This window comes from Aythya marila, assembly GCF_965140915.1.
Source record: "Aythya marila genome assembly, chromosome: Z".
In the NCBI taxonomy this organism is placed as follows: Eukaryota; Metazoa; Chordata; class Aves; order Anseriformes; family Anatidae; genus Aythya; species Aythya marila.
The window spans coordinates 15,477,466-15,502,243 of NC_139080.1; the positions used below are offsets into that span (position 1 = coordinate 15,477,466).

Below are 24,778 nucleotides of genomic sequence, written 5' to 3' on the forward strand. Positions count from 1 at the left end.
GATTCACCTCACCGGGGGCCTCCCCTTCCCCGCTCTCCCCTCGCCCCCCCGGCCGCCAACCCTCCCCTCACAGGGGGCCGCCCCTTCCGCCATGGCGGCGGCGGCGGCGGCCGGGACCCCCTCCCCGCCTTCCCCGTCCCCCTCCCGCCCCCTCCCCGCTCCGCCCCCGTCCCGGCCCCGCCGCCTCGCCTCGCCCCAAGGTCGGTCAGTGCCGCGGCGGGGCCGGCGCCGGCGGCACAGCCGGTGGGTGCGGCGGGGCCGGGGCCGGGGCCGGGGCCGCAGCGGGGATAAGGGGGGCTCGGGGCGCAGAGCGGGGAGCCGGCCCCGCGCCGTGGGGAGCCGCGTTGTGGTGAGGGGGGGGCGGTGGCGGAGCGGCTGCCGGGGAGGGAAGGGAAGGGAAAGGAAAGGAAAGGAAGGACAGGACAGGACAGGACGGGGAGGGAAGGGGAGGAAGGGAGGACGGCGGCGGCCGGTCCTGGCTGAGGGGCTCGGGGAGAGGAAGGGGAAGGAAGGGGGAGGCGGCGCGGCTCGGCCGGGCGCCATGGCCGCCGGGCGCTGTGGTGGCGGCGGGGGGCGAGCGGCCTGCCCAAGGTCAGCGGGGCGGCGGGCTATAAATAGCGGGGACGGTGCCTTGCCAGCCCCGGGCCGTGCCTCGTCGCCTTGCCCTGCTGCCTCCTTCCCCCCGCACAGGCGGGCGAGGAGCCCTCTTCGCCCGCTGGCCCCGGGACGCCCTCACCGACCCCCTGCGGGAGTCCTGTCAGGGCCCTGGGTCGCCTCCCGGGGAGCTGCGGGGTGCTGGGGCTGCTCCTGGGGAGCCCTGGGTGCCCTCCTCTTTGTGTTAATTTCCTAGCTGTGCCCAGCCGCCCCGCTCTGACAAACAGCGGGCTTTGTCCTCTGGCTGCGGCGAGGAGGTAGGGAGAAAGCACCCGCGCCTGGCTGGTGGCAGCCGCAGGGGCTCAGGCTGCCCAGTTTACATACCTGCTGCCTGCTATCATCAGTAACTGGTGCTGCTCTGTTTCCACACGCGCAGCAGGGATTCCATACGTGGCAAGGAGTCTGCCGGGAGGTCTGGGCGAAATGACGAGCCTCCTGCGCTTTGCTGTTAGTGGGTGCTCCACTCCTGTTTTCGGCAATGTCTTACCACCTAAGGTGCATTCAGCAAAAGTGCCATGCTTGCGGATGTTTAGAACCCACCAGGCGCTCTGGTCTCAGGCAACTCCAAAGCCAGGTAAGTTGATTAAACTGTTGTAAATAATCTCTTATTTTAACAGGGAAAGATAGCTTGATTTTTTTTTTTCTTTTGGATGGGCTAGGACAGTCTTATACGGTCTATTTTACAATCTTAAAAAGAACATCCTTAAATCATATCTGTACCTTACTTGAGTCAGCTGAAGTTGACAAAACTTCATAATAAGCTACAATATAATAAACTTCAAAACTTCATAATAAGCTATAATAAGCTTTCAAAATAAGCTACCAATTTTATGCTAGTTTACAGAGCTTATGCAGAAGGTATTTGTCTTTGTTATGCATAACATGGATCCAAATATTCTTTACAGGTAGGTGGTCAGAACTCCTGCTGATGCTTATTTTGCTTGAGGGTAGTACTTAAATCTTTTCTTAGCTAAAAGCCTGACTTCCCCCTGAGTTTTGCTTTGTGTGCATGCAGTAGAAAGTACTTGCCTCACAAAGAGAGTATCTGAAAGCATGACTGTATCTGGTTGTAGTTATCCTGTGTAAAAAAAAAAAAAAAAAAGTACATGTGATGCACAGTAGATGCCACGTTAGTAGATCTTCTTGAGGTCTAGAAAAGCAGCAGTGTTTGTGAACTGAAATGTCTGAGAAAACACAGCACATAACATATAACTTAGAAACACCTTTATCATGTACAATTTCTGCCAAACTGCATGAGTGGCTGGTCTGTTTTGGGGTCCTTACAAGTCAATGACATGGTGTTCAGGGATTCTGAAGAAATGTGGTGGGAGAAGAGTGTTGTTTGCTTATTCTGACAACTTCTGATAATCTGTCACATGACTTTTTGCCAAAGTTGCATGGAGAAATTTCTTTGAATTTCAGAATCTTCTTTTTTGAATTTATTTGACTGACAGCCCAGGGAGCTAGGTTCTGTGAAAACTGATCAGGGCATTGTTTTGATATCCCGTGATTTTTTTTCTATTTTTTTTCCCCGTGTTTATTATCCGAGAGAAAGAAACAGTTGTCTGTCTTGATATTGCAAATTATCCTTTAGTTGAGCATGTTAACCTGGGATGTGGGGAACTAGGTTCAAAGTTCTTTCTCAAATATCCCAGGTAAGTGCTCTTGTTGTTTGGATTTGTAATCACTTCTTGTGTTTGGCTTTGACTGCAAATTTGGTCATGAAACCGAAGGATCTCTTCTGTTTTTTTTTTTTTTTTTTTTTTTCCAAAATCACTGTGTCTGTATGTGTATATATATTTTTTTTACTTGTTTTTATGAATTGATTTTCATAAACTTTTCTACAGGAAGGGATAAATCTTGTTAGTGTAGTATGTTTAAGCATTCAATGCTGTCCTTTCCAATCTCTCATGTGGAAGCCTTTGTTTAAGGGAGAGTAGTATTTATATTCATGCGATATAATTCTCAGTATTAAACAGCTATTAAGTTCCATAAGTCTTCTGGTTGATAATTAAGCTGTCCTTATGGTTCATTTTGGTAACCTGAGATTTGTCATTCAGCAGAGGACAAATCAAGGATAAAGCAGTAATTGAGTGACAAATCAGTAACAGTAGTGCTGCCTTTGTATACTTAAGTGTTTTTGAATCAAAATTCAACAGTGTATAAAATAACTACATTTTATTCTTTGTTTTAGGAAATTGCTTAAAGTGATGCTCGGTGAAATCACTGTAAGATTACGAAAACCAAGTTTTTCAAAAAGACTAGCGGTGCTGTGTTTCTTCTTAAGCCTGTAGTTATTACTTCCATGATCTCAAATAAGCTTTCATTTAGTCCAGGATGTCGTAAGTACAGGAATAACAGTTCCCGGCACAGTGAAGAGATTTGGAGCCAGTTGAGAAGTAAACTTGGAGGATGGATACGTTTCTTACAGCTGCTTATGTTGCTGCTATTTTTTTCCTTTCTTAAAATCATAAGTGTTTTCATACAGGAATAAACAAGTATTCCAATAATCTGTCAACCAGTTGCCAATATCAGGTTCTTCAGAAACAGATGCAAAGCTTTCCTAGACCATGCTAATAGGTGCTTACAGAGTGACCAACTGAAGTTTCTTATTATGCATCCAGATGGGCTTGTCCACAGATACATGACTTTCAACCCCCTCTACCTTGGGATTTGTAATGCCCTTTCTGTTTAGATGCTTCTTTCATATTTTTTTCTAAATCTTGCAGGACTTTAAACCTATAACAGTTCGTTGACAATTAATTTTAAAGCTAATCTGTATGTTATTCATAAACTGTGTACCTCTTCTCCTCATGTAAGGGCAGGGCTCAGGTGTTTGTTTAATCTTCTTTATCATTCTTTTTTTTTTTTTTTGCCTACATCATATTGCTGTTCTGCTGAATTTGTCCTCATCTTCAGAACAGGTGAGATGGTTTGTTTAAAGCTATTGTTAGAGTAATTTAGCAGTTAGGCAGGTTTCATATCCTTTTTTCCTGTTCCAGAAAATGTAGCTTATTTCTCCCTTCTGTTTTGTCTGAGTCAGTCGGTGATATTTGTTGATCCTACTTTGCTACAAGGTACTTCATGAAATCAGATTAAGGAGATGAAAAAAAAAAAAAGTATTTTTCTCATGTTTTCTGCATAAAATATTCTGGGTTTTCTTGTTAGCTTTAATTTAGGATCTTCTTTAAATACCCAGTTTGTGAATGGAAGCTAAGTGGAAAAGATTGCTTTTATAATACTTCTTAATTGTTTGATTTCTGAAGCTTGGAGATCTAGATTACCTGCATGTATTGTGTTTACCCAAAGTTCAAGACTGTGCTTTCCACTGTTCTTCTTACACTGTGGAGATTATTTTAAGGGGGGTGAGAAAGCATAATAATGAGTGTCTTACTTAAAATTTCAGTATTCTCATTTTTTCTAAATTCTAATTTACATATGTTTAATGCTAATATTCTAAGGCCTGTGAAATTTAATGATTCTACGTTTGATAGAAGCAAAATCCTTTTTGTGTTGATTCTTTATATCAGAAAAAGTACTGGGTATCTCTTACTGGATGAACAGCACATTTGAAGTCTTCATGTGACTCAAAGTGGTCAAGGTATGTGTAAATTGGTCTGTGTTTGAGGTCTGTTTTTGAGAAATGTTCTTGATGTCATAAAGCAGTAAGTTACTAAGACATAGTCAAGGCACTCTGTAAAGAGATTATCCAATGTGGGGGCCTAAAAATGCAACTTGGAAGCTTCACTCATTCAATTTCAAACCCAAGACAAGTTAGCAGATGTGCTTTCTCAGGTTAAAAACTAAATCAGGGTCCCAGTTTTATAACTGAAACTGCTGGATTCAACGAACCAAATCTGTGTTAATGGTTTAGCTTCCTTCAAACCTAGTATTCGTCATATCCTCTCTTGAAGTGTCAATATAGATCTTTGCTTTGAAATTGTAGACATCTGCTCCATTTTTGTGTTCAGTGATCTGATAGCTCAGAGTAGTGTCCTTAAAAAGTGTCTTTTAACTGGTCTGGGTAAAGGCTGGCAAACTGACACCTGTTTGCTTCACTTTTCACTTGAGTTCTGGTTGCTAGACGTTTGGCAGTGGGACAGAGGAGAAAAGAGGATAGATCAATGAGAGTTGTTGAATGTTCTTCTTGATTTCCCAAAGCACTGGAAGAGGACATAGTCCTCAGTGTTGGTTTCCAATCATTCTGCTTAGTAGAGGAGGTACAAATGCTTTCTATATTAAAAAAACAAAACCCAACAAAACTACAACAACAAAAAAAACTTCACGTTTTTATTGCATGTAACACAATAATGTGAAAGAAGGAAATGAGAAAACACATTTGGCACACAGTACATATTCACGTCCTTTGTAGCTGTTAGCTCTTCTGCTCTGGCACTCCACACAAAAGCAAGTGAACAAAAATAAGTCAAAATGTCATTTTTCATAAAAAATTGGGCCTTCGTGGATAGAAATATATTCTGGGAAGTAAGCTTTCATCGAGTGCTGCGCACATTTAAATTTTCAGCCATCCTTTTATTTCCTGTATGTGCTCTAGTTCATTTCTTTCTCTCTCTGTATTTGTCCACTGCAAAAAACTTCCAAGAGGAGAACGCAAATGTGTAGCACCCTAGTTTTTATTTTCTCAGTGCTTCTTGAAAAGCTTTTTGCTTCTAGTCCTGGAGATACTTCTTTCTTGAAATTATGGCTCATCTCTCACTCCAACAAATCTCAGTCATTTTGGTTTCATTTCTGCTTTTAAAAGACAACAGAATTCATTTGCATTGAGTTGATTTCGTGAAAGTCATAAATGGGACTTCATTGTGCAGTACTGAGAAGAAATAAGGGGAAAGTTCCCTTCAAATGATAATGTAATCTGCATGACTGACAGAAAGTTACCATAGTTTGCAAATATCTAGTGATGCTGTGATTAGGATGCCCTTAGTTGCACAGTGCTGTTTAGATGCGTGTGCTGATGAAGCAAGTCTTTGCCAGGCATTGTTGTCTTTGTGAGTCTGTTGTTCTAGATGTGCATTCTCGTACTTCGTATTACTTTTCCTTTATAGCATTTTTTTTAAAAATTGATTTTTGCCTTAAAAATTTTTAAACATTCTCCAACATAATAAATAGCAAAACACTTGTCTTACAGTTTTATTAGTGAAATTTAAAGAGAAAGCTAAAATAAAAAGTAATTATAATAAGTAGTTCTTTCGTTATCTTTCATGCTGCCTTCTTATTGGTTGTGTTTAATTTATTTTTTTTCTAATGGATGACAAGTACAGGTAAATATTTAAGTACCAGCTCTTAGCAACTCTTTCTATTGTATTTTCAATCAAATTGATAGTATCTTGAGAGTAGTTAATCTAAAATTTTCAGATGTTCAGCTTTATGCACAGTTCAGTCCCAGTTTTATTTCATAGATAGGCTTAGATTTTAAAAATATCAAAATAATTAATTTCCGTAAAGGTCTCATAGTATGATATGACTTTGATTTTGTTTTACTTGTTTCTATCGCAGTCAAACAAAAAATGAAAAGGAGGCCTTCCTAAAATGTGCAACACATTCCTAGTCTTGCACAGTTTTTATAGCAAAATGCAGAGTATTGGTGGCCAATTAAAACGCAAACTTGCAATTTAAAATAGGCCTATCACCCTTTTTTTTGTTTGCTTCTTTATTGTTGTTTGTTTTTTTGACCTTTAATACGAGTGACTGCTTAAGTGGCTCACGCTATTTTTCAAGAACACGTATGCAGTGTAGGCCTTTCATGTAAATGTCAGAATCCAGATTTAAATTCTGCGTACACATGAGTGAAAGATGTTGCAGAACTGGGCCTGTGTGCATGCTGTCTAGTGTAACTGGGGCAACGTGGCAGTGTGATATGTGATTATTCTGCCTGAGACTCTATTTATAAATGTATTTAAACACTTGGCTGGATCAGAGTTTAACTATCAGACTGGAGGACTACAAAGAACAAAGTTAGATGTTTGTAACTTGAAACGTTAAGTTTGAGAGAAACCCTGATGGACTTGGGGATGTTGGCTGATGAGAAGCTCAGTATGAGCCCATGTGCTCTTGCAGCCCAGAAAGCCAACTGAGTCCTGGGCTGCACCAAAAGCAGCGTGGCTGGCAGCAGGGGATTGTGCCCCTCTGCCCTTGTGAGGCTCCACCTGGAGTGCTGCGTCCGGCGCTGGGGCCCCCAGCACAAGAAGGATGTGGAGCTGTAAGAGCAGGTCCAAAGAGAGCCATGAGGATGACAAGAGGGCTGGAGCACCTCTACTGTGTAGACAGGCTGAGGGAGCTGGGGTTGTTCAGTCTGGAGAAGAAAAGGCTCTGGGGAGTCCCTGAAGAGGTGTTTCAGTACCTAAAGGGGGTTACAGGAAAGCTGAGGAGGGACTCTGTCAGGGAGTGGAGTGATGGGACAAGGGGGAATAGATTTAGATTAGGTGTTGGGAAAAAGTTCTTTACTCAGAGTGTGGTGAGGCCCTGGCACAGGCTGCCCGGAGAAGCTGTGGATGCCCCGTCCCTGGAGGTGCTCAAGGCCAGGCAGGATGGGGCTTTTGGCAGCCTGTTCTGGTGGGAGGTGTGGGATGTTGGAACTGGGTGATCTTTAAGGTCCCTTCTAACCCAAACCATTCTGTGATTCAAAGCTAAAACTGGCAAATTGAAGCTTCTGTGGTTTCCTGGTGTTATTTAATAGAACTTGGAAGAACTTCAGGCAAGGAGATAAAATTAAAGAGAAGTATAAATAAACAAACCAGTAGTCTGGTATTTCATTATTCTTACACTATTTCAAAAAACTCTTAATTTTTTCATTTTCTCTAGCAACCTTTAGAGATGTACATTAATGTAATAGTGCCTTTCAATCTGCTTTTGTGGTATGTTTGATACATTCATTAGCAGTGACCTAAGAACTGTAATATGGTTTTGATAGACATTTAGAACTGATGTTTATTTAAAACGTAGTTCTGCTACTAAAACTCATCTCTGTATTTCTTCATAGTAAAGTTAAAGTGACTAGAGAGGAATTTAAATTCATCTTATAACAGATTGAATGTGTTATCACCAAAATACCTTATATTGTATGTTTGTTGTTCTGATTTATACAACCAGAGTTGTATGAAATCAGATATGTATGAACTGCAGTAAACCCTTGTTAGTGCTTGTGTGGATGATTGTGCTTCTCTGCTGACACCTGAGAGAACGGGCATGTAGAAAGATGGCATAATTTGAAGAAATGTAAACTGCACTGCTAGAAACAGTAATTCTTCCGTTTCCCTGAAGAGAATTATTAAATGTGACATGTGCATGACTCTGTACAACACTGGGGAGCATCGTTAATATAAATTCAATAATCTTCAGTGCAACTAATGCTATCTTATCTTACCGCCTCCTACAGGAATTCCTTATAAACAGCTGACTGTAGGTGTCCCCAAGGAGATATTTGAGAATGAGAAGAGAGTGGCTCTATCACCGGCTGGAGTTCAAGCCTTGATTAAGCAAGGCTTCAATGTTGTGGTGGAATCTGGTGCTGGAGAAGCCTCCAAATTTTCTGATGACCATTACAGAGAAGTTGGAGCAAAGATCCAGGGGACCAAGGAAGTCCTGGCTTCTGATTTGGTTGTCAAAGTAATTGCTTTATTTATATATTTGTCTTACATTCTATTTGGAGAGACACTTAGGTCAAATTTTTCCAGTAGTCAACTGAAAGTTCAGTAATAAGTTCCTTCATTTTTTTTTTTTGTTGTTTCATTCTAAGTTCTGCTTTAATTTAGTCTTTTTATTTATAGCTCATGTGTGCAGCTATAGTACTTAACTAGTAAACAACAGCATTGAAAAATTTGAGGATAATTTCTTGTCAAGTTTTTAACTACCTTGGAGGATTTGTTTTCTAGAGAAAGGTAGACTAGTCTAGTTCAGGACACTAATCAGACAAGATCCATAAGAAACTTCTAATCCAAGATTAGCAACACATAACTCCAGGTTATTCTTCAGGGAATGTTGCTTGGAATTTTGAAGGTGCAGGTTTCTAAGTTTTCTCAATCAGACATCCAAAAATTGTGCAGCAACAGTGTGTTTCAAAAGTACTTGTAATTAGAGTAATTGGAGTTGATCAGGGAAGACTGCTAAAAGCGAAGTTGCTTGATAGCTGTTAGGTTATTCTGTGTTCTGACGGGAAAAAAATGTGCCGCCTTCTTGATGTTGAGGCTTCCTTTAAGTGTTTTTTTTCTTTTTTTTTTTTTTTTCCTCAAGTTATTCTGTTAGGGTTGAATACAGAGTTTCTGTGAGTTAGTTTGTGAACAACCATTTTTAGTTGGTTTGTTTATAAAAAATAAAAATAAAAATAAAAAAACATTGAAAACTTAAATATAGATCAAAATGGGTATTTGCTGGGGTTCATGCTTGTAATGCCCTGTTTGTGGTAGTGCATTGCAAAATTGGTTAGTGATTCTTACCCTGTAGAGTAATGTTCACCTATGTTCAGTACTCATTTTGTTTGCAGATGGCTGTTTTTGAGACAGCTGTCTGTCATGAAAACCATCTGTCATGAAAGCCAGTAACTGCTGGTTAGAAGCTGTGAGATCTTTCAGAAAGTGTGACTATTATTGCTTTGTCAGCCACCTACATGGAGCTAATTCTAATATATGGAATGCATCTAATAAATGCAGTTACTCAGTTTATTTGTGCAAACAGCCTTTGATATGCTTCCTTCCTTGTGTATTTTGTGGGTGGAAATGAACAGACTACAAGCTGTAGAAAGGAAGTGGAGTGTGCACTGACTTATTTCCACTGATTAATTTGGAAACTTCTTTCTTTCTTCAGGTTAGGGCTCCTATACATAACCCGGCTCTAGGTGTACATGAAGCAGACCTTTTCAAGACATCGGCTACCCTGATTAGTTTTATCTACCCAGCACAAAATCCAGACCTCCTGAAAAAACTTGCAGAAAAAAAAACTACCGTCCTGGCTATGGATCAGGTTCCACGGGTCACCATTGCTCAGGGATATGATGCACTTAGCTCCATGGCCAACATTGCTGGGTATGAAACTTACTTTTTATTAATAAGAAACATAATTGCATAGTAATCTGCATTTTCAGACAGCTGCTGTGATGTTAACTTGGTGTCCAGTCACCCATTCCAGGAAGGCCATGAAAGCAGATGGGCAAAAGAAATAAAGTTGAGCACCTTGCCCTAAGCCATATAAATCTGAAGAGTTAGCTGTCCTTTTTTTTTTTTTTTTTTTTTTTTTTCCCCTGAATGTGTGCTTGTTTAAGTGAGCTCTCTACAAAATTACTCTGGGTTTTGCAAATGCGTGTGCATGGTTCCTTCCCTAATGAACCTTGGGTTGTAGCCTTTGAAAGTAGCGTCACAGAAAAACAGTTAGCTTTTGGCAAGTTATGTATTATTCATTATTATTCATTGAAAATTTTATTTGAGATAGTGAATAGTTGTGGACATCCAGTATTCTGCAGTCCAAAAGTCCTCTCTGAAAATGCATTGCATCATTTTTTTTTTTTTTTAAAAAAAAGGGCAATAAACATGAGCAAAGATGGAAAGACTGTTAAACTTGGGCCCAAGAGCAAAACAGTAAACCTGTTTCATCCCGTGTATGCTCTAGTCAAATGTGCATCTTTTTGATGGCTGTCATGAGTGGAATTGTGCTGAGCCAGGGAAAATACTGACTGTTTTCTTCCTTGCTTGACAGCTACAAGGCTGTTGTACTGGCAGCAAATCACTTTGGTCGGTTTTTCACGGGTCAGATCACAGCTGCTGGTAAAGTTCCTCCGGCCAAGGTAAGTGCAATTAAACAGATATTGTGCCAGGGGAATATGTGAGTTCCTGATCACAGTTAACCACTTCTGAAAACTGTTCAAGGCTTCTTTGGGGCTAGTTCTGTAGACTGCAGAAATATGCATTAGTATTCCCATATGGATTTTTGTTGACTACCCATAGTGTTTTCTCGGGGGAAGAATAAAGTAACTGGAGTTTTAAGTTTGCTTACTTTTAAACTTCAGACTAGGTATACATGGATGCTTTTATTTATGTATTTATTTATTTATTTAATTTATATATGTATACTTTTTTTTTTCTGGGTGGAAAAGGGGAAGGCAAGGAAGCAGTTAGGAAAAGTCAGAGATGCTGGAATTTCTGATGTGTTGAAGGCTGTGCTTGAAGGGGTTGCTTCGCTTGAAGGAATTGCATGCAGTTGGATTAGGATGAAGAGAAATGAAAGTAAAGATTAAAAAAAAAAGTGAGAGAAATTAAGGGAAAAACCCATATCTGCTTCCATAAACTATTAGCTACAGATGAGTTGGCTCTTAGATAAATGAAGTTAAGAGCTTTTAAACTGTTACTTTTATAGGGCAATTTCAGTCATTCTGGGTTTTGTGTCCTATGTTAACTCACTTAAATGACTGTTTATGATGAGGTTTATCTGCTGTCGTGAAAGTGGTACAACATTGCTGTTTATCTAATCAGCTTTACTTTTAGCTTATGCTCAAAGCAGGATAATGGTGTTGTTCTAGGTCTTGATCATTGGAGGAGGAGTTGCTGGCCTGGCTTCTGCAGGAGCAGCGAAATCGATGGGTGCAGTGGTTCGTGGATTTGATACAAGGTGAGTGTGTGAAAAAAGAAATAGCAATCTGAAATGGTTTTTGGCTAAGGTTGTTTGCAGCAGTAGTCCTGTGAAAACACTTTCTGCACTGAATCACAATTACCTTCTTACCTTTTTTTTCCTGCCTAATATCTTCAATTTTTATTCCCCAAAACATTGAAACTTTACAAAGATCTTATTAAATCATTCATAACTATATGCATATAAAAAAATCACTTTATGAAAATGATAAAGGTGGGGCCTTTGTCCAGAATTGCATCTGTCTGTTTTTTTGGGTTGCAGGGAAGAAGAGTAAAGAAAGACTCTCTGTGCTCTCATTTATAGCTTGCTTTGATCCAGGTTCATAGCTGCATACTGTCATTCCCCTCTACTCTCCTGATCCCAGAGGGAACCTCTCCAGGAACTTTTTTGAGGTGAACTTCTTTCAGCCTGCTGAAGGAAAGAAAAAGATTAAGTTATTTTATTTATGAAACTCAAGGTGAAGGAGCAGGAACTGCATCTGAAGCTGCTTTAGGTGCTGATTTCTTGGGGGATCTCTTTTATGTTCAGAAGTATTATTTTGTCCAGTGGCCATTTTTAGAGTAATAGACTGGGAAAATTACAGACTAGCATTCTTATTGATACAGAGAATGCAAATGTGATTAATTTTTTTTTCAGTTAAGTGGACTTATATTTGTCCATAGTTGATACTATATCTACATTAAATTACTTGCTTGTGTTTGTTTTTATGCAGAAGTAGCATCTAGTGCTGTATCTGACATGAAAGAATAAAAATGAATATGCTCCAGATTTATGATGTGCATTATTAAAAAAAACTTTCACTCTAGTTTGTCAGAAAAACTGTATGTCATAAAAAGAACAAAATTTGTTTAAAGCATTTCATATTTTTCTTTTAATTCCAATTTTAAGCATCCTGTATATTTTTATCTCATTGTGTGAGAATTTTTGTGGTAAATCCTCTGCATGTTGTGAATCTTCACCTCACTGGGATTATGTTATTTACTGTGATATAATATGTTTTTAACGGTAAAACTGTAATTTACGTTGCATCATAATAGTGTACAAATAACTGTTTCAAAACAATTCTCTCTGTGAAAGCCAGACTTACTGGTATTTCACATTTCACAGATTAAAGACAGGGCCACAAACTATAGTGTTTATTAGTCACCTACCTTAGTCATCTAAGTTAGGGCTCTAGACTTACCTAGTCAAGGCAACAGAACTGGGTGAGCAGATGTAGTCAAAACAGCTAAGTTCCCAGCTCTTCTGCTTCTTGGAGCCACTCCACTGACTGTACAGGAAACCCGCCTGTAATGCTGCCTACATTCCTTATCCGAGGCTCATCATTAGGGACCTAAAATTACTTAGGCAAACACTTCTTTCACTAGACGCAGAAAATTGAGGACTTCAGTCCTAGTCTCCTTAGTACTAGGATAAGCTCTGGATTTCATGTCTGAAGACTACTACTAAAAAGATCCTAAAATTTATGGTGGATCGAGCTACTTCTGAAAATGCAGTGTTTTCCTCCACCCACCCCCCAATTTTCTCTCTCTAGAGCTGCAGCTCTGGAACAGTTCAAGTCTCTTGGTGCAGAGCCTTTGGAAGTAGACATTAAGGAAGCTGGAGAGGGCCAAGGTGGTTATGCTAAAGAAATGTCCAAAGAATTTATTGAAGCTGAAATGAAACTCTTTGCCAAACAGTGCCAAGACGTTGATATTATCATCACTACAGCACTTATTCCAGGTATGTTTTACACTAAATATGCTAGTTTTTCTTACTGCTTGTGTAAGTTTGCATGTTTTGGCGCCGTGTCTGCTGTTGAAACAGAAGTGTTAGATGCTTTCTGTGTATGTACCTCTTTCCTCATAAACATCTGTATTTAAAGTGACCTTTTTTCTCCACAAACTGTCTGCAGAAAAAAAGCTGTATTTTTTAACTTGCTTTGTCCTGTCTTGACAGGTAAAAGAGCACCTGTCTTGTTTAAGAAAGATATGATTGAATCGATGAAGGAAGGTTCAGTTGTTGTGGATTTAGCTGCAGAAGCAGGAGGAAACATTGAGACTACAAAGCCTGGAGAACTGTATGTTCATAAGGTAAGCATTTTGGTCTGCACATTGTTCTCAGTTTGCATGAATTCACATTCATACTTAATTTGAAGATAGGATTTTATAAATCGTATGCTGAAAACGAGTAACCATTTTGTCTGTTTGGACTAAAATAATCCTTTAGACTTGCATTTGGTTGCAAGTCATCTCTTTTTAAAAATCTTCAAATTATTATACAGAAACAAATACCTTTTTGTAGTATTAGGTAGGCTGGTAAGTAAGGAAGCGTTTTTTCTTAGACTTCCAGTTCAGTGATTTGTTTCTGCTGAGCTGAGTGTGGTCTGAGTTTCTTGGTCTACCTAAAGAGACATCAGTAGCAAGAGATTCTTTGACTTGCTCATCACCTCCCACAACTGGAGGTTATAATCCATGTCACAGGTACAACTAAATAGGTTCAGACTGTATCAGTGTGTACTTCAGTGCAGTCTCTGGCTTAGCTCAATGCAGCTTAAGCTTCAAAAGGGTGTCATCTTGATATGTCATCAGCCTCGCCAACATGACTGTATCTCCCCTAGAGTATCCAAACCACTCGTTAACCAAACCAGAAGTAGCATTAGATTATGCAATTTTGACCTGCGCCAGACTAACTACTTTGTTTTTGCTCCAGTATTTATTGACTCAGTTGAGTGCTTGTTTTCATTTCATAGGTTTTATTTTTAGTACATGTGAGAAATCTATTAGTGGTTACTGAAATCTGTTCAAAGTAGCAGATTCCCCAGGTTGTTATTAGGTAACATACATGTGGAGTCCTGTGTCCAGCTCTGTGGCCTCCAGCACAAGAAGGACATGAACCTAATAGAATGAGTTTAGATGAGGGCCATGAGGATGGTCAGAGGGCTCAAGCACCTCTGTTGTGAAGACAGGCTGAAGGAGTTGGGGTTGTTCAGCCTGGAGAAGAGGAGGCTCCGAGGAGACCTTGTAGTGGTCTTTCAGTACATAAAGGGGACCTACAGAAAAGCTGGGGAGGGACTTTTTGTCAGGGAGTGGAGTGATGGGACAAGGAGTGATGGTTTTAAACTAAAGAAGTGTAGATTTAGATTGGATATTAGGAAGAAATTCTTACTTAGAGTGGTGAGGCACTGAAACAGGTTGCTCACAGAAGCTGTGGATGCCCCATCTCTGGAAGTGTTCAAGGCCAGGCTGGATGGGGCTTTGAGCAACGTGGTCTGATGGGAGCTGTTTCTGCTGATGGCAGCGGGGTTGGAATTAGGTTATCTTTAAGGTCGTTTCAACCCAGACCATTCTCTGATTCTGTGAATGAAAGGGCATAATGCCAGTAGTACTGTACTCTAGGGAAGCCTCTAGAACATATTGCTACCATGGTTGTCATTAATATAAACAGGGCTGTACGCATATATTGTGAGTCATACATTTTATTTGTGGTTTTCAAGACTTTTGGTGTCTCTATTTAAAAACTGAACTTAGAGTGCGTAGAACAGAAATAAACAAATACTTGTTTGAAGAATTTATGTGGAGTGCTTTTAGTCAGAGGCATATTAGCCCTGCATATAGTGTGGAGCTGTGGAAAAGAGCAGCAGTGCAGAACTATTAGCAGTGTCCTACAGCATTACATCAAGAAGCTGGAGCTCCTAGAAGTATGCACAGTTCTTAGCTGTGAGCTGCAGGAGCAGTGTTTTAACATGAATCTGCTAGAGCATGAGGGGTGTATGCCAGCCTCAATTTCCAACATCTTCTAAAAGCTCAAGAGTCTGACAGCCAGGTGTACTCACACTTGTTCTGTGAGCAGTGTGGATATATTGTGTTATATTTCTACATAAGTGTGAACCTGAGCATACTTCTTGGACAGCTAGCTAGCTCTGAGGAAGCTCCTTTTACTCATCTGTGGTATAGAAAATTGCCTCCAGGAAAATTGCCCTCAGGAAGGATTGAGAAGGTGCCAAGCACTGAGCAGGATAATCTTTTACCTGGTTGCTTTAAGAGAAGCTAAGTTCTGAAAGAACAGTATTAATTTGGAGAAGTTAATCTCTTGTACCAGTATGACTTTGTCATATTGGCTTGTTGCTAATAACATTTAATGTGTTGGCTTTGATCGTATTGAATTTTCTAACTGTTGTAAGTAACCCTCTCTCAGCTAATTCTGTTAGAGAGCAGGTAACAGAGAAAAATGAAACTGTTCGGATACATATTTCCAGAAGGATGTATTGGAGGAGATGCTGCTTTTTCAGAACACTGAAAGACTGGTCCTTATATTTTACTTGAATCTTTTTCAGGGTGTTACACACATTGGCTACACAGACCTGCCTAGCAGAATGGCTACTCAGGCCAGTACTCTATATTCCAATAACATTATCAAACTACTAAAGGCTATTAGTCCTGACAAAGAGAACTTCTACTTTGATCCAAAAGATCAGTTTGATTACGGCACTCTGGATCATGTAATTAGAGGAACTGTAGTAATGAAGGTAAGTCAATAAATACTCCCTTTTTAACTTGCAGGTACTTTATTTTAATATTTTAATTATTTTAATAGTTTAATTATTTTAATATTTTCACGTTTATTATTGCTGTCTCCTTAAAATGTATTCAAAGATAACTGCATGCTGACAGACTTCAGAGGTGCTTCGGTGGACGTTGTGAACAATTGTGTCTATGTTCAATTGAAAATTCCTCTGTCCTTTTTTGTGAAGGGAAACCTTTTGGTTCTGTCTTCTTACCATGGTTAAACAAATACCTATGTCTATTGTTGAAAAAGAGAAAAATACTAAATTTTGATGTTGTTTTCATGTGATAAAAAGTAGTTATTTAAAACAGTTTAGAAATACTACTACAGGCCCATAAAAACATTCCTCCTTTATTACTACTATTTTTTTTAATACATAAATACATGTTTCTGTTTATATAAGAGTAACTTCAGGAAAAAAAAGGGGAACTAGAATATGCAGGATAGTTTAAGTTCTACTAAGAAATAATAAAATACAAGCTTTGGGCGTGGGCCAGTATGGGCTTTCCTTGTGCAATGACAGTATTCAGAACACTTCCATTTTTATTAGGTAACAAGAGGTACTAATTTTTGTTGAGTTTTGTTGGATAATGTTACCAAGATGTTTTAATGCTTTTAAATATCTACTCTGGAGGAGGCTTATGTTGACTTCAGATCTATAGACCACCGAGTAGGTGTGTACAGTCTTCAGGTCCAGTAGGTACTCCTTCAGAGACCTGGGAACACAAAAAAAAAAAAAAAAAAAAGTGAGACACATGCCTTTATGAGGTCTGGGCAGACTGATTACAGTTCTGATCTGTAGTAGAACTTGCTTTTTCCAAGCCCCCATTTTATTTTGAAAAAGTGTTTTCCATTTAAGAGAACTTCCCTCCTTGTCTTGGGTCCTGCTTTCAAGCCAGGTGCTGTGCTTTTACCTGGTGCACTTGGACCCCAGCATTAAATCGTGTCAGATAATTGTGCGAACCAGTGTGGTTACTTTAGTCAGGATGTACTACTATTCCTTCAGCCTTGTAAACTTCTGACGCATAAAATGGAAGATGCTCTAGGGTGTTAAGACTTCACTGAGTTACAGGATTAAAAATAGTATGCTCTTCTAACTCTAAAGCATCTGCTACGTTAGGGATAACTGTAAATATCTCTTGTCAGGATGGCAAGGTGATTTTCCCAGCACCACCACCAAATAACATTCCTCAAGGAGCTCCTGTGAAGCAGAAGACTGTAGCAGAGCTGGAAGCGGAAAAAGCAGCTACTATTACACCTTTTAGAAAAACTATGACTAGTGCTTCTGTATACACAGCAGGTAGGCAATTTCTGGAGTTGGAGAATCAGTGTAGACTGTTCCTCATTTAATTAGTATTTTTAAGTGACTCCTCGTTTTACTTATGGAATTTAATAACTAGCTCAGAGACCAGGCTGATGTATCCTAGCACAAAATCAGTGCTCTGTAATTGCTTTTGAGAGGAGAATAACATTTTAGAAATCTAAGCAAAAGTATTAACATTTCAAACAGCGCTGACTCATGCGGTGTGTATGTATATGTGTTTTGTCTTTCTTTTTAAAATATCAGTAAAACATTTAAATTGTTGAAGCACTCTTGCTAGGAATTGTCTATACTTTGCAGTGGAATCAACAATCTTCAATCTTTAATGTATTATGTGAGACTTAAATACCCATAAGTTTAAATGCAGGAAACTATCCAAAAGTTGTAAAATAATTTTCCTCTGCTTTTCTTCTAGGCTTGGCTAGCATGTTAGGACTGGGCATTGTAGCTCCTAATACTGCTTTCACGCAAATGGTGACGACGTTTGGCCTAGCTGGAATAGTGGGGTACCATACAGTATGGGGTGTGACTCCTGCTCTTCACTCTCCACTTATGTCAGTGACTAATGCTATCTCAGGTAAGTAACAGTCATACAGCTGCTTGTTCTCTACTTGAAGGAGGCACAGCTCCTTTTATGTGAGCTTTAGACAAATGTCTGTTGATTTGTCTTTTAAAATGGCAAAGAGCATCTCTACTTCCATCAGTTGCAAGGATAACTTATTTCCAAGAGTGTTTTTTCAAAAGAAAGGCAAATGTGGTGCTGTGTATTTTTTTTTTTTTAATCTTTTTAACGAACTTCCTGTTCTTAAACTGTTCGCTTTGAAGTTTGTTTCACTCAGGAATGCTGCAGTCTCTTCTGTCATACAACACACTTTTTCTCACTTGTGTCCAAAGTATTGACCTGAATATAACTTGTCTTTAATGTTTCTTGCTTTTCTTTTTTTATTTCCTCTTCTCAAAATACGTTCTTTGGAGGTGTGTGGGGGGAAATTCTAACAGTGATCTGTAAGACTGATAACATCATAAAAATTTTAGATAAGGAGAGGAAGAGAGGCTGTCTGTACCTTTGTGACAGGCTAGAAGCCTGATCTCTTTTGACCACTAAAAGCAGTTTCTTTATTGAACCAGTGTTCAAAGGCTGACTCTGTGCTTGAAGTACTGTACATTAAAACTACATTTGTGTACTAATTGTTTTCTTTCGAAACATGTTTGTATTAGTGAAAAAGATCAAGATTTTTTGATTAAAAGATCAAAATTTCAGTTGACTGGTATCAGTTTCACAGCTAGAGGAAAGCTTTCTTTAGATACAGGACCTTTTAAGGTTCAGTAACATTTTTTTTTTCTTTTTTTAAACAGGACTAACAGCGGTTGGTGGGCTGGTATTGATGGGTGGAAACTATCTCCCTGAAAATGCTCCTCAAAGTCTAGCAGTGCTTTCAGCCTTTATCTCTTCAGTCAATATTGCAGGTATGAATGTTAGCCTTTTTTTTAAGGATAACTTAAAGTACTTTTGTAATTCTTTTATTTCTTTTAGATTTTTAAGTGAATAGACTTGAGAAATATTATTCTGGGAATAATGTCTAAGAACATCCATAAAGGAGAAAAAAAATAAAATTTCATGGTAGCTAGTGTTTCTGGCTTGTATGCTATGTAAGTAACCTCTCTCTCTCTTTTTTTTTTTTTTTTTTTTTTAAGGAAGCATTTAAATGTATATTTTTCTTTTACAGTATTGTTCGGTATTCTTTGTGTGATGACTATATGCAATATATTTTCCTGTATGCCTTCAGATGGTATTGCATTTAACCTCGAATTCCTTTTTCCACTTGCAAAATATACCACTGGAATAGAATGAAATTCTGTTTGCTTTATCTTTAGAAGTCCCAGCTTCATAATGAAAAGATATGAAGATAAAGCGTGTGACTTAAAAAAAAAAATAAAAAAAATACCTTTTTTGCTAGAATAGAAAGGGAAAAGAGCAGAATCATAAACCAGACTGTACTTTATAATCAGCAGACAGTATGGAGTAAGAGCAAGTCCTCCAGGCTTTCAAACTCATCTTTTTAGGAATTCCCTCCAAAGGTTAAAAAAAAGAAAGCAACATCTCACCCTGATTCTAGCTTTGTGGTCTTCCAGCTTACTAGCTTTCCAGAAGGTTTGTTGGTGTCAGTTACTAGCTTTGTGTGGTAATAATAGTTCAGCGAAATATCTCTTAGCTTGGCACGTGCTTAATTTCAGACTTTATTTTTGTGAACTTGTTGCTTTCTTTTTTGGCTAGGTGGGTTTCTAGTTACACAGAGAATGCTGGATATGTTCAAACGTCCCACCGATCCTCCTGAGTACAACTACTTGTACCTGCTTCCTGGTGCTGTATTTGTAGGAGGTTATGGAGCTGCTCTCAATGGTGGCTATAGTATTGAACAGGTAAGAAGACAAACCTTGCGGCACTCAGCCCACTATTCACAATGTGGTGTGCTTCTTTACTGCTTACTCTATTGAGGTGTAAATAGCAAATCAGCTACCATGTTTTCATCAGGTTTGTATTCCCACAAGGCCAAGCTAACGTTGATTAACTTTAAGCTTGCAGTCATACCCCAAATACTGAATCTATGTTAAAAGCTTCATTTTTTTTTTAAACTCAAGAACCCGCAGATACTTTGTTATTTATTGGATAGTTTTTCTAAGTTATACCTTAAATGTTATAGTGACTGTAGAAATCAGTCTTTGGTTTAAATGTTTCTAAAAGTTCAACTTGGAATGACAATTAAAGGAAGTATGATGTCTGTAAGGAATGAAATTTCAGCACAGAGGTGTTGGGAATTGGCACAAAGGGCATGGACATGAGTCCGTGGAACAATTGCTCGATCTGAGCTTGCTTTAAGCAACCAGGAGTAGGCCTTAGCAAATCCCATGGCCTGCTGTAGCTGAGCAAACCAAGCTACCAGGGCAACTATGAGAAGTTACCATGACAGTGTTCCCACGTCGCCCAATTGAGGAATTCAGAAAAATATTGTTACCAGCAGCTGGCTTCAAGGACAAGATCTACGTGACTGCTAATCACAAAGGGGGTTGTTTTCTTGACTGCTAATCACAAGGGGGTTGTTTTCTTGCAGGTGGGGTTGTTTTCTTGTAGTTGTTTGTCTGAGTGCTTTTGACCAATAATCTTGTGTGAAACACTGTCCGCCCCTGTTAAGTTCACTATAAAAGTTAGGCTATTCGGGCAATAAAATAGAGGAGCATGATCTGACTCTGCTGGTGTCTGTCGTGCTTTTGGCTGTACTTCTTCTAACACAGAGGGATATGCAGAGATAGTACCTATAGAATCTTTTATGGTAGGCTTTTGTTTGCATTTGTTTCAATAATAAAAATAAATCAATTTGTATTTTCTTTTATGCTTGGAAGAAAAAAGTAAACTCAAGCATGGTTTTATTCTGGGTGCTTGTAATATGCTGCATTTTTTTACTTATCTAGACAGATTACGTGTAGCTCAGTTCATTTAAGTTTGCTTATTCTTTACAAAAGCAGGAGTTCAGGGGCACTGTGAGCAAATTCTGAAAGCATTCCTGTGACGAATGGGACAGTTCAGCTATGGAGTAGTACTGAAGAAAAACTTGCTTCTGAACTGATGAGGAAAGTTGGATTGACTTGAGTTTAATATTCATGGTGAAGATAAACTAAGCTCATAAAATGGGGAAAAAGTTTTAATAAAGATCACATTTTAAATGGTCAAAATCACATCTCTTACAACAATTTCTCACAGTCATGCCTTTGATTTTTACTTCAATTAAGAGCAACTCACCTGGTGACTTACACACATTCTGGAGAAAACCGTATTGTGTAATAATCAGAAAGCTTTTGACATCAGCTTTGCACTACATGCCTTTACTTCATATATTCTTATCATGCTTTTCCTGTTTTAAAGATGATGTATCTGGGCTCAGGCTTATGCTGTGTTGGTGCCCTGGCTGGTCTGTCCACGCAAGGAACAGCTCGTCTTGGAAATGCTTTGGGTATGATTGGTGTTGCAGGAGGTTTAGCAGCAACTCTTGGAGGCCTTAAACCCTCACCTGAATTGTTGGCTCAGATGTCAGGTGCAATGGCACTCGGTGGTACCATAGGTATGTGTATTATACTATAAACTAATGAATATATGTTCCGTGCATGCATTTATGCAAGCTGTAGATACAAAACATTGTACAGGTCACAGATGAATTGATGTACTGTGGTGGTTTCACACCAATGGCTAGATATACTCCACCACTCTGATCTCTCACTTCCCCTCCACAAAAGAACAGGGGAGCAAATACGATGAAGAAGGGCTCAAAGGTTGAGATAAGCAGAAGGAGATCACTCACCAGTTATTGTTGCAGGCAGAATAGAGTCAATATAGGGAGACTTATGTAATTTATTGCTTATTACTAACAGATTAGAGCACTGAGAAAATAAAAGCAAGCTACAAACACCTTTGCCCCCTGTTTACCCTTTTCTACTTCCTCCCTCTGAGTGGTGCAGGGGAATGGGGGCTGCGGTTGTTCCTTAACACTTTGTTTCTGCCACTTCTTCATGGTCCCTGTCTGCCCCTGCTCCCCATGGGTTCCCTCCCATGGATGCCGTCCTTCCTGAACTGAGCCTGTGGGGGCTGCCCACAGGCAGCAGCTCTTCAAGCACTGCTCCCACACAGCTCCATACCACGGGGTCCATCTGTTGGGGCAGACTGCTCCACCACAGGTCCCCCCTAGGCGGGGGTGTCCGCAGGGTTGTTTCTCCCTACATTTTCACACTTCTCTCTCCCAGCTGCATTTTTTCCTATTTTCCTTTCTCAAATCTGCTCTCCCAGAGATGCAACCAGCATCACTCTCTGGCTCAGCTCTGGACAAAAGCTGGGTCCTTTTTGGAGCTGACTGGAGCTGGCTCATACCTAACAAGGGGCAGCTGCTGGGCTCTGCTCAGAGGCCATCTGTGTGGTCCCTCTGCTACTAAAACTTGGTCAATAGACTAATTTATGGCTTGTTTATATTATTTTGCAAGTATGTGAATGAAAAATTACAAGTCCCAGGGCATTTATTATTAATGCATCGAGATATGAGAAAGAATAGGGAGACTGGTGGAAAAGCAGGAGTACACCTATGTTGTGGAATCTGGACATAAAGAAGCAGATGAACTTGCCCAAGTTCATACTTACTTGCCAAGTTCAGCTGCTTACTGAATGCTACCAAATTCCCTTTTTCAAATTGTGCTTTATTCACCAAAAAATGTTGAATTTCTTAATGTTTAATTGGGCTTATCAGAACAAAAAGTACTTTAGTCATCTCCCTAATTTGTATCATGTCCTTATTGCACATTTACAGCCTTCTGCTACTCAGCAATTTCTAATGTAGAACATATTTTTCCATTAGAGCAGGTGTGTATTTGCATGTATGCATTGCATAGTGAACCATGGTGTATCAATTTCTAGCTGCATAGATTGGATATGTTCTTCTAAGTCTTCCCTTCTGTCTTCAACTCTTTAATAGGTTTGACAATTGCTAAACGCATCCAGATTACAGATCTGCCTCAGCTAGTGGCCGCTTTCCATAGCTTGGTTGGTTTGGCTGCTGTGCTCACCTGTGTAGCAGAATACATGATAGAGTATCCTCACTTCGCTACTGATCCAGCTGCAAACCTCACCAAGATTGTGGCGTACCTTGGCACATACATTGGAGGAGTGACTTTCAGTGGCTCTCTTATTGCTTATGGAAAGCTGCAAGGTGAGATCTTTTTGTTCAGAACTAAGTATTAAAGGCTTGCCTACCTCTCCCCCTTGCCCCCTCTGCCAGGGTTTAGCTCTGCCTATAGACTGCTATGTAATTGGAAAGAAACCTTGGGTTTTGCATCAGGTGAAATTTTATATATTTAATTCTTGTGGCTGTACTGTTTTCTAATTAATTCTGGTCCTGCTTGTGTACAGCTTTATTTATGAAAGGTTTGTCTTCAGTGCTTGGACATATCTAACTTGGTAATTAATAGTGGTAATAAGCTTCTCTCAATTCATCTCATCTAGAAGTGTTGCCATAGAGTTATTGAGACACTGTACCTGACATTTTCTTTATTTTATTGAAGTCTTATGATTGCAACTTCATCTTCCTGTACAGATACTTTAACTGAAACCCTTGTGTTGCTGGACTTTTTGAGCGCTAGTAATATTTGTGAAGTTTTGTTCTTAGCATCATTCAGGCTTCATTAGGTAGATAGTTTTGCAGTGTCAGTTAAGACTGTCTTACTTTAAACCATCTGATTTACTATTTACCTACCACACAAATTCCATACTCCATGCCTCTTAATGTTTTAGTAAATGTGGGTAAACACACACTAACTCTTGATTCTTAGGCACCTGAAGGTTTCATTTTACAAAAATACATATTACATGTATTTTTCATTATGTAAGCACGCAGTTTTTGAGAGACAGATAGTGTCTGTTCTAATAACTTCCAGAAAAGAGAAGAGCTTCCTATTACTAATCCTGTTATAGCCTTGCAGTAGTTCCTTTGGGAAACATCTGTTTGCTTTCTTCAGTGTTTCAGACCACCATTGAAGGAGGAAGCATGACATTGATGGAAAGCTGTCTTCTCTAATAATCTTTTGAAGGATTTGTCAGTAGTATGTATTTCTGCTAAGTAGTGATCATTTATTCTTGATTTTCTTCCACTTCTTCATCTTTGCCCTCACCTCCACGCTCCCCAGTGATATGTGTGCACATCCTTGGTGAGCTTCACTGCCTATTTTAGCCCACGTTTTTTTCCCCTTCCGTTTTCAGATCAGCATCATAATGATAAGCCGTTCTACACCATCCTACTGAAATAGAGGTAGTAGGTCACAGCCTTTGTCTTCAAGTCCTGAGACTAGCAGTTCATTCTTTCCCCTGAATTCTCATAAATTTAAATGAGATACTTGGCATCTAATTATGTAAATGAAAATTAATGGATAATAATGGATAAACTTGTATTATTCTGACTCTTTGCTGTGTTATTTAAAATAAACAAACAAAAAAAACCCCAACCCCCTAAGGTGAAAATAAGGATGTTTGTCTTTTTAAGCTGAATCACAGAACCCTTTTTTCTAGTAAAGCCTCTGCCAACGTAGGAAGCTATGGGAATTCTGTGTGACTGAGGTGAAATTAAAGCATTTCTAGCAGGAGTATTTTTATGTTTGGGGTTTATCTGTGTAGTCATGTTTTTGTAAGCACACACATTTTGAGAGTCTGATAATACCCGTACTAAGAAGTTATAGCTAGAGACTTCCTATTACAGAGCTTCACAATAGCATGTGAAGTCTTGGGGCCAGAATGTAAGTTGAAAAATCAAAACCAAACAAACAACATAATGAAGGCTTTTTTGAGAGAAAAGGATATTTAGATTAGGTAAGTTATTCTGAAGCACTGAAGAAAGATTGGGAAATAAAATGAGCTTAAACAGGAATATTTGAGAATCTAGAATACACCTGAATGCATTACAATACTGAGTCAGTACAAGGTCTCAGTTTCTACTAACTTTTGTCTTTTCTCCCCTTACCCCTCCCTCCTTTTTTCTTTTGTTGAGGTATTCAGTCTTCGGGGCTAGAGACAGATTGTCCTACATGTATGTTTCAATTTCT

General features: G+C 39.4%; 1 protein-coding gene across 2 annotated transcripts in view; it reads left to right on the forward strand.

Moving 5' to 3' along the window:
* Positions 1 to 139: 139 nt before the first annotated feature.
* Positions 140 to 24,778, forward strand: part of NNT (nicotinamide nucleotide transhydrogenase) — a 43,190-nt gene continuing 18,551 nt past the window's right edge. Inside the window, exons 1-15 of one of the 2 annotated variants that reach the window (XM_082783746.1) lie at positions 140 to 243; positions 1,031 to 1,228; positions 8,048 to 8,277; positions 9,472 to 9,689; positions 10,357 to 10,444; positions 11,177 to 11,265; positions 12,821 to 13,008; positions 13,225 to 13,358; positions 15,602 to 15,793; positions 16,978 to 17,131; positions 17,568 to 17,729; positions 18,509 to 18,619; positions 19,428 to 19,573; positions 21,072 to 21,267; positions 22,663 to 22,896. In XM_082783746.1, coding sequence (XP_082639872.1) covers positions 1,078 to 1,228; positions 8,048 to 8,277; positions 9,472 to 9,689; positions 10,357 to 10,444; positions 11,177 to 11,265; positions 12,821 to 13,008; positions 13,225 to 13,358; positions 15,602 to 15,793; positions 16,978 to 17,131; positions 17,568 to 17,729; positions 18,509 to 18,619; positions 19,428 to 19,573; positions 21,072 to 21,267; positions 22,663 to 22,896 — 2,293 coding nt within the window. In that variant the 5' untranslated portion in view covers positions 140 to 243; positions 1,031 to 1,077. The remainder of the gene's footprint in view (positions 244 to 1,030; positions 1,229 to 8,047; positions 8,278 to 9,471; positions 9,690 to 10,356; positions 10,445 to 11,176; positions 11,266 to 12,820; positions 13,009 to 13,224; positions 13,359 to 15,601; positions 15,794 to 16,977; positions 17,132 to 17,567; positions 17,730 to 18,508; positions 18,620 to 19,427; positions 19,574 to 21,071; positions 21,268 to 22,662; positions 22,897 to 24,778) is intronic. The other variant, XM_082783747.1, reaches the window with a different exon arrangement.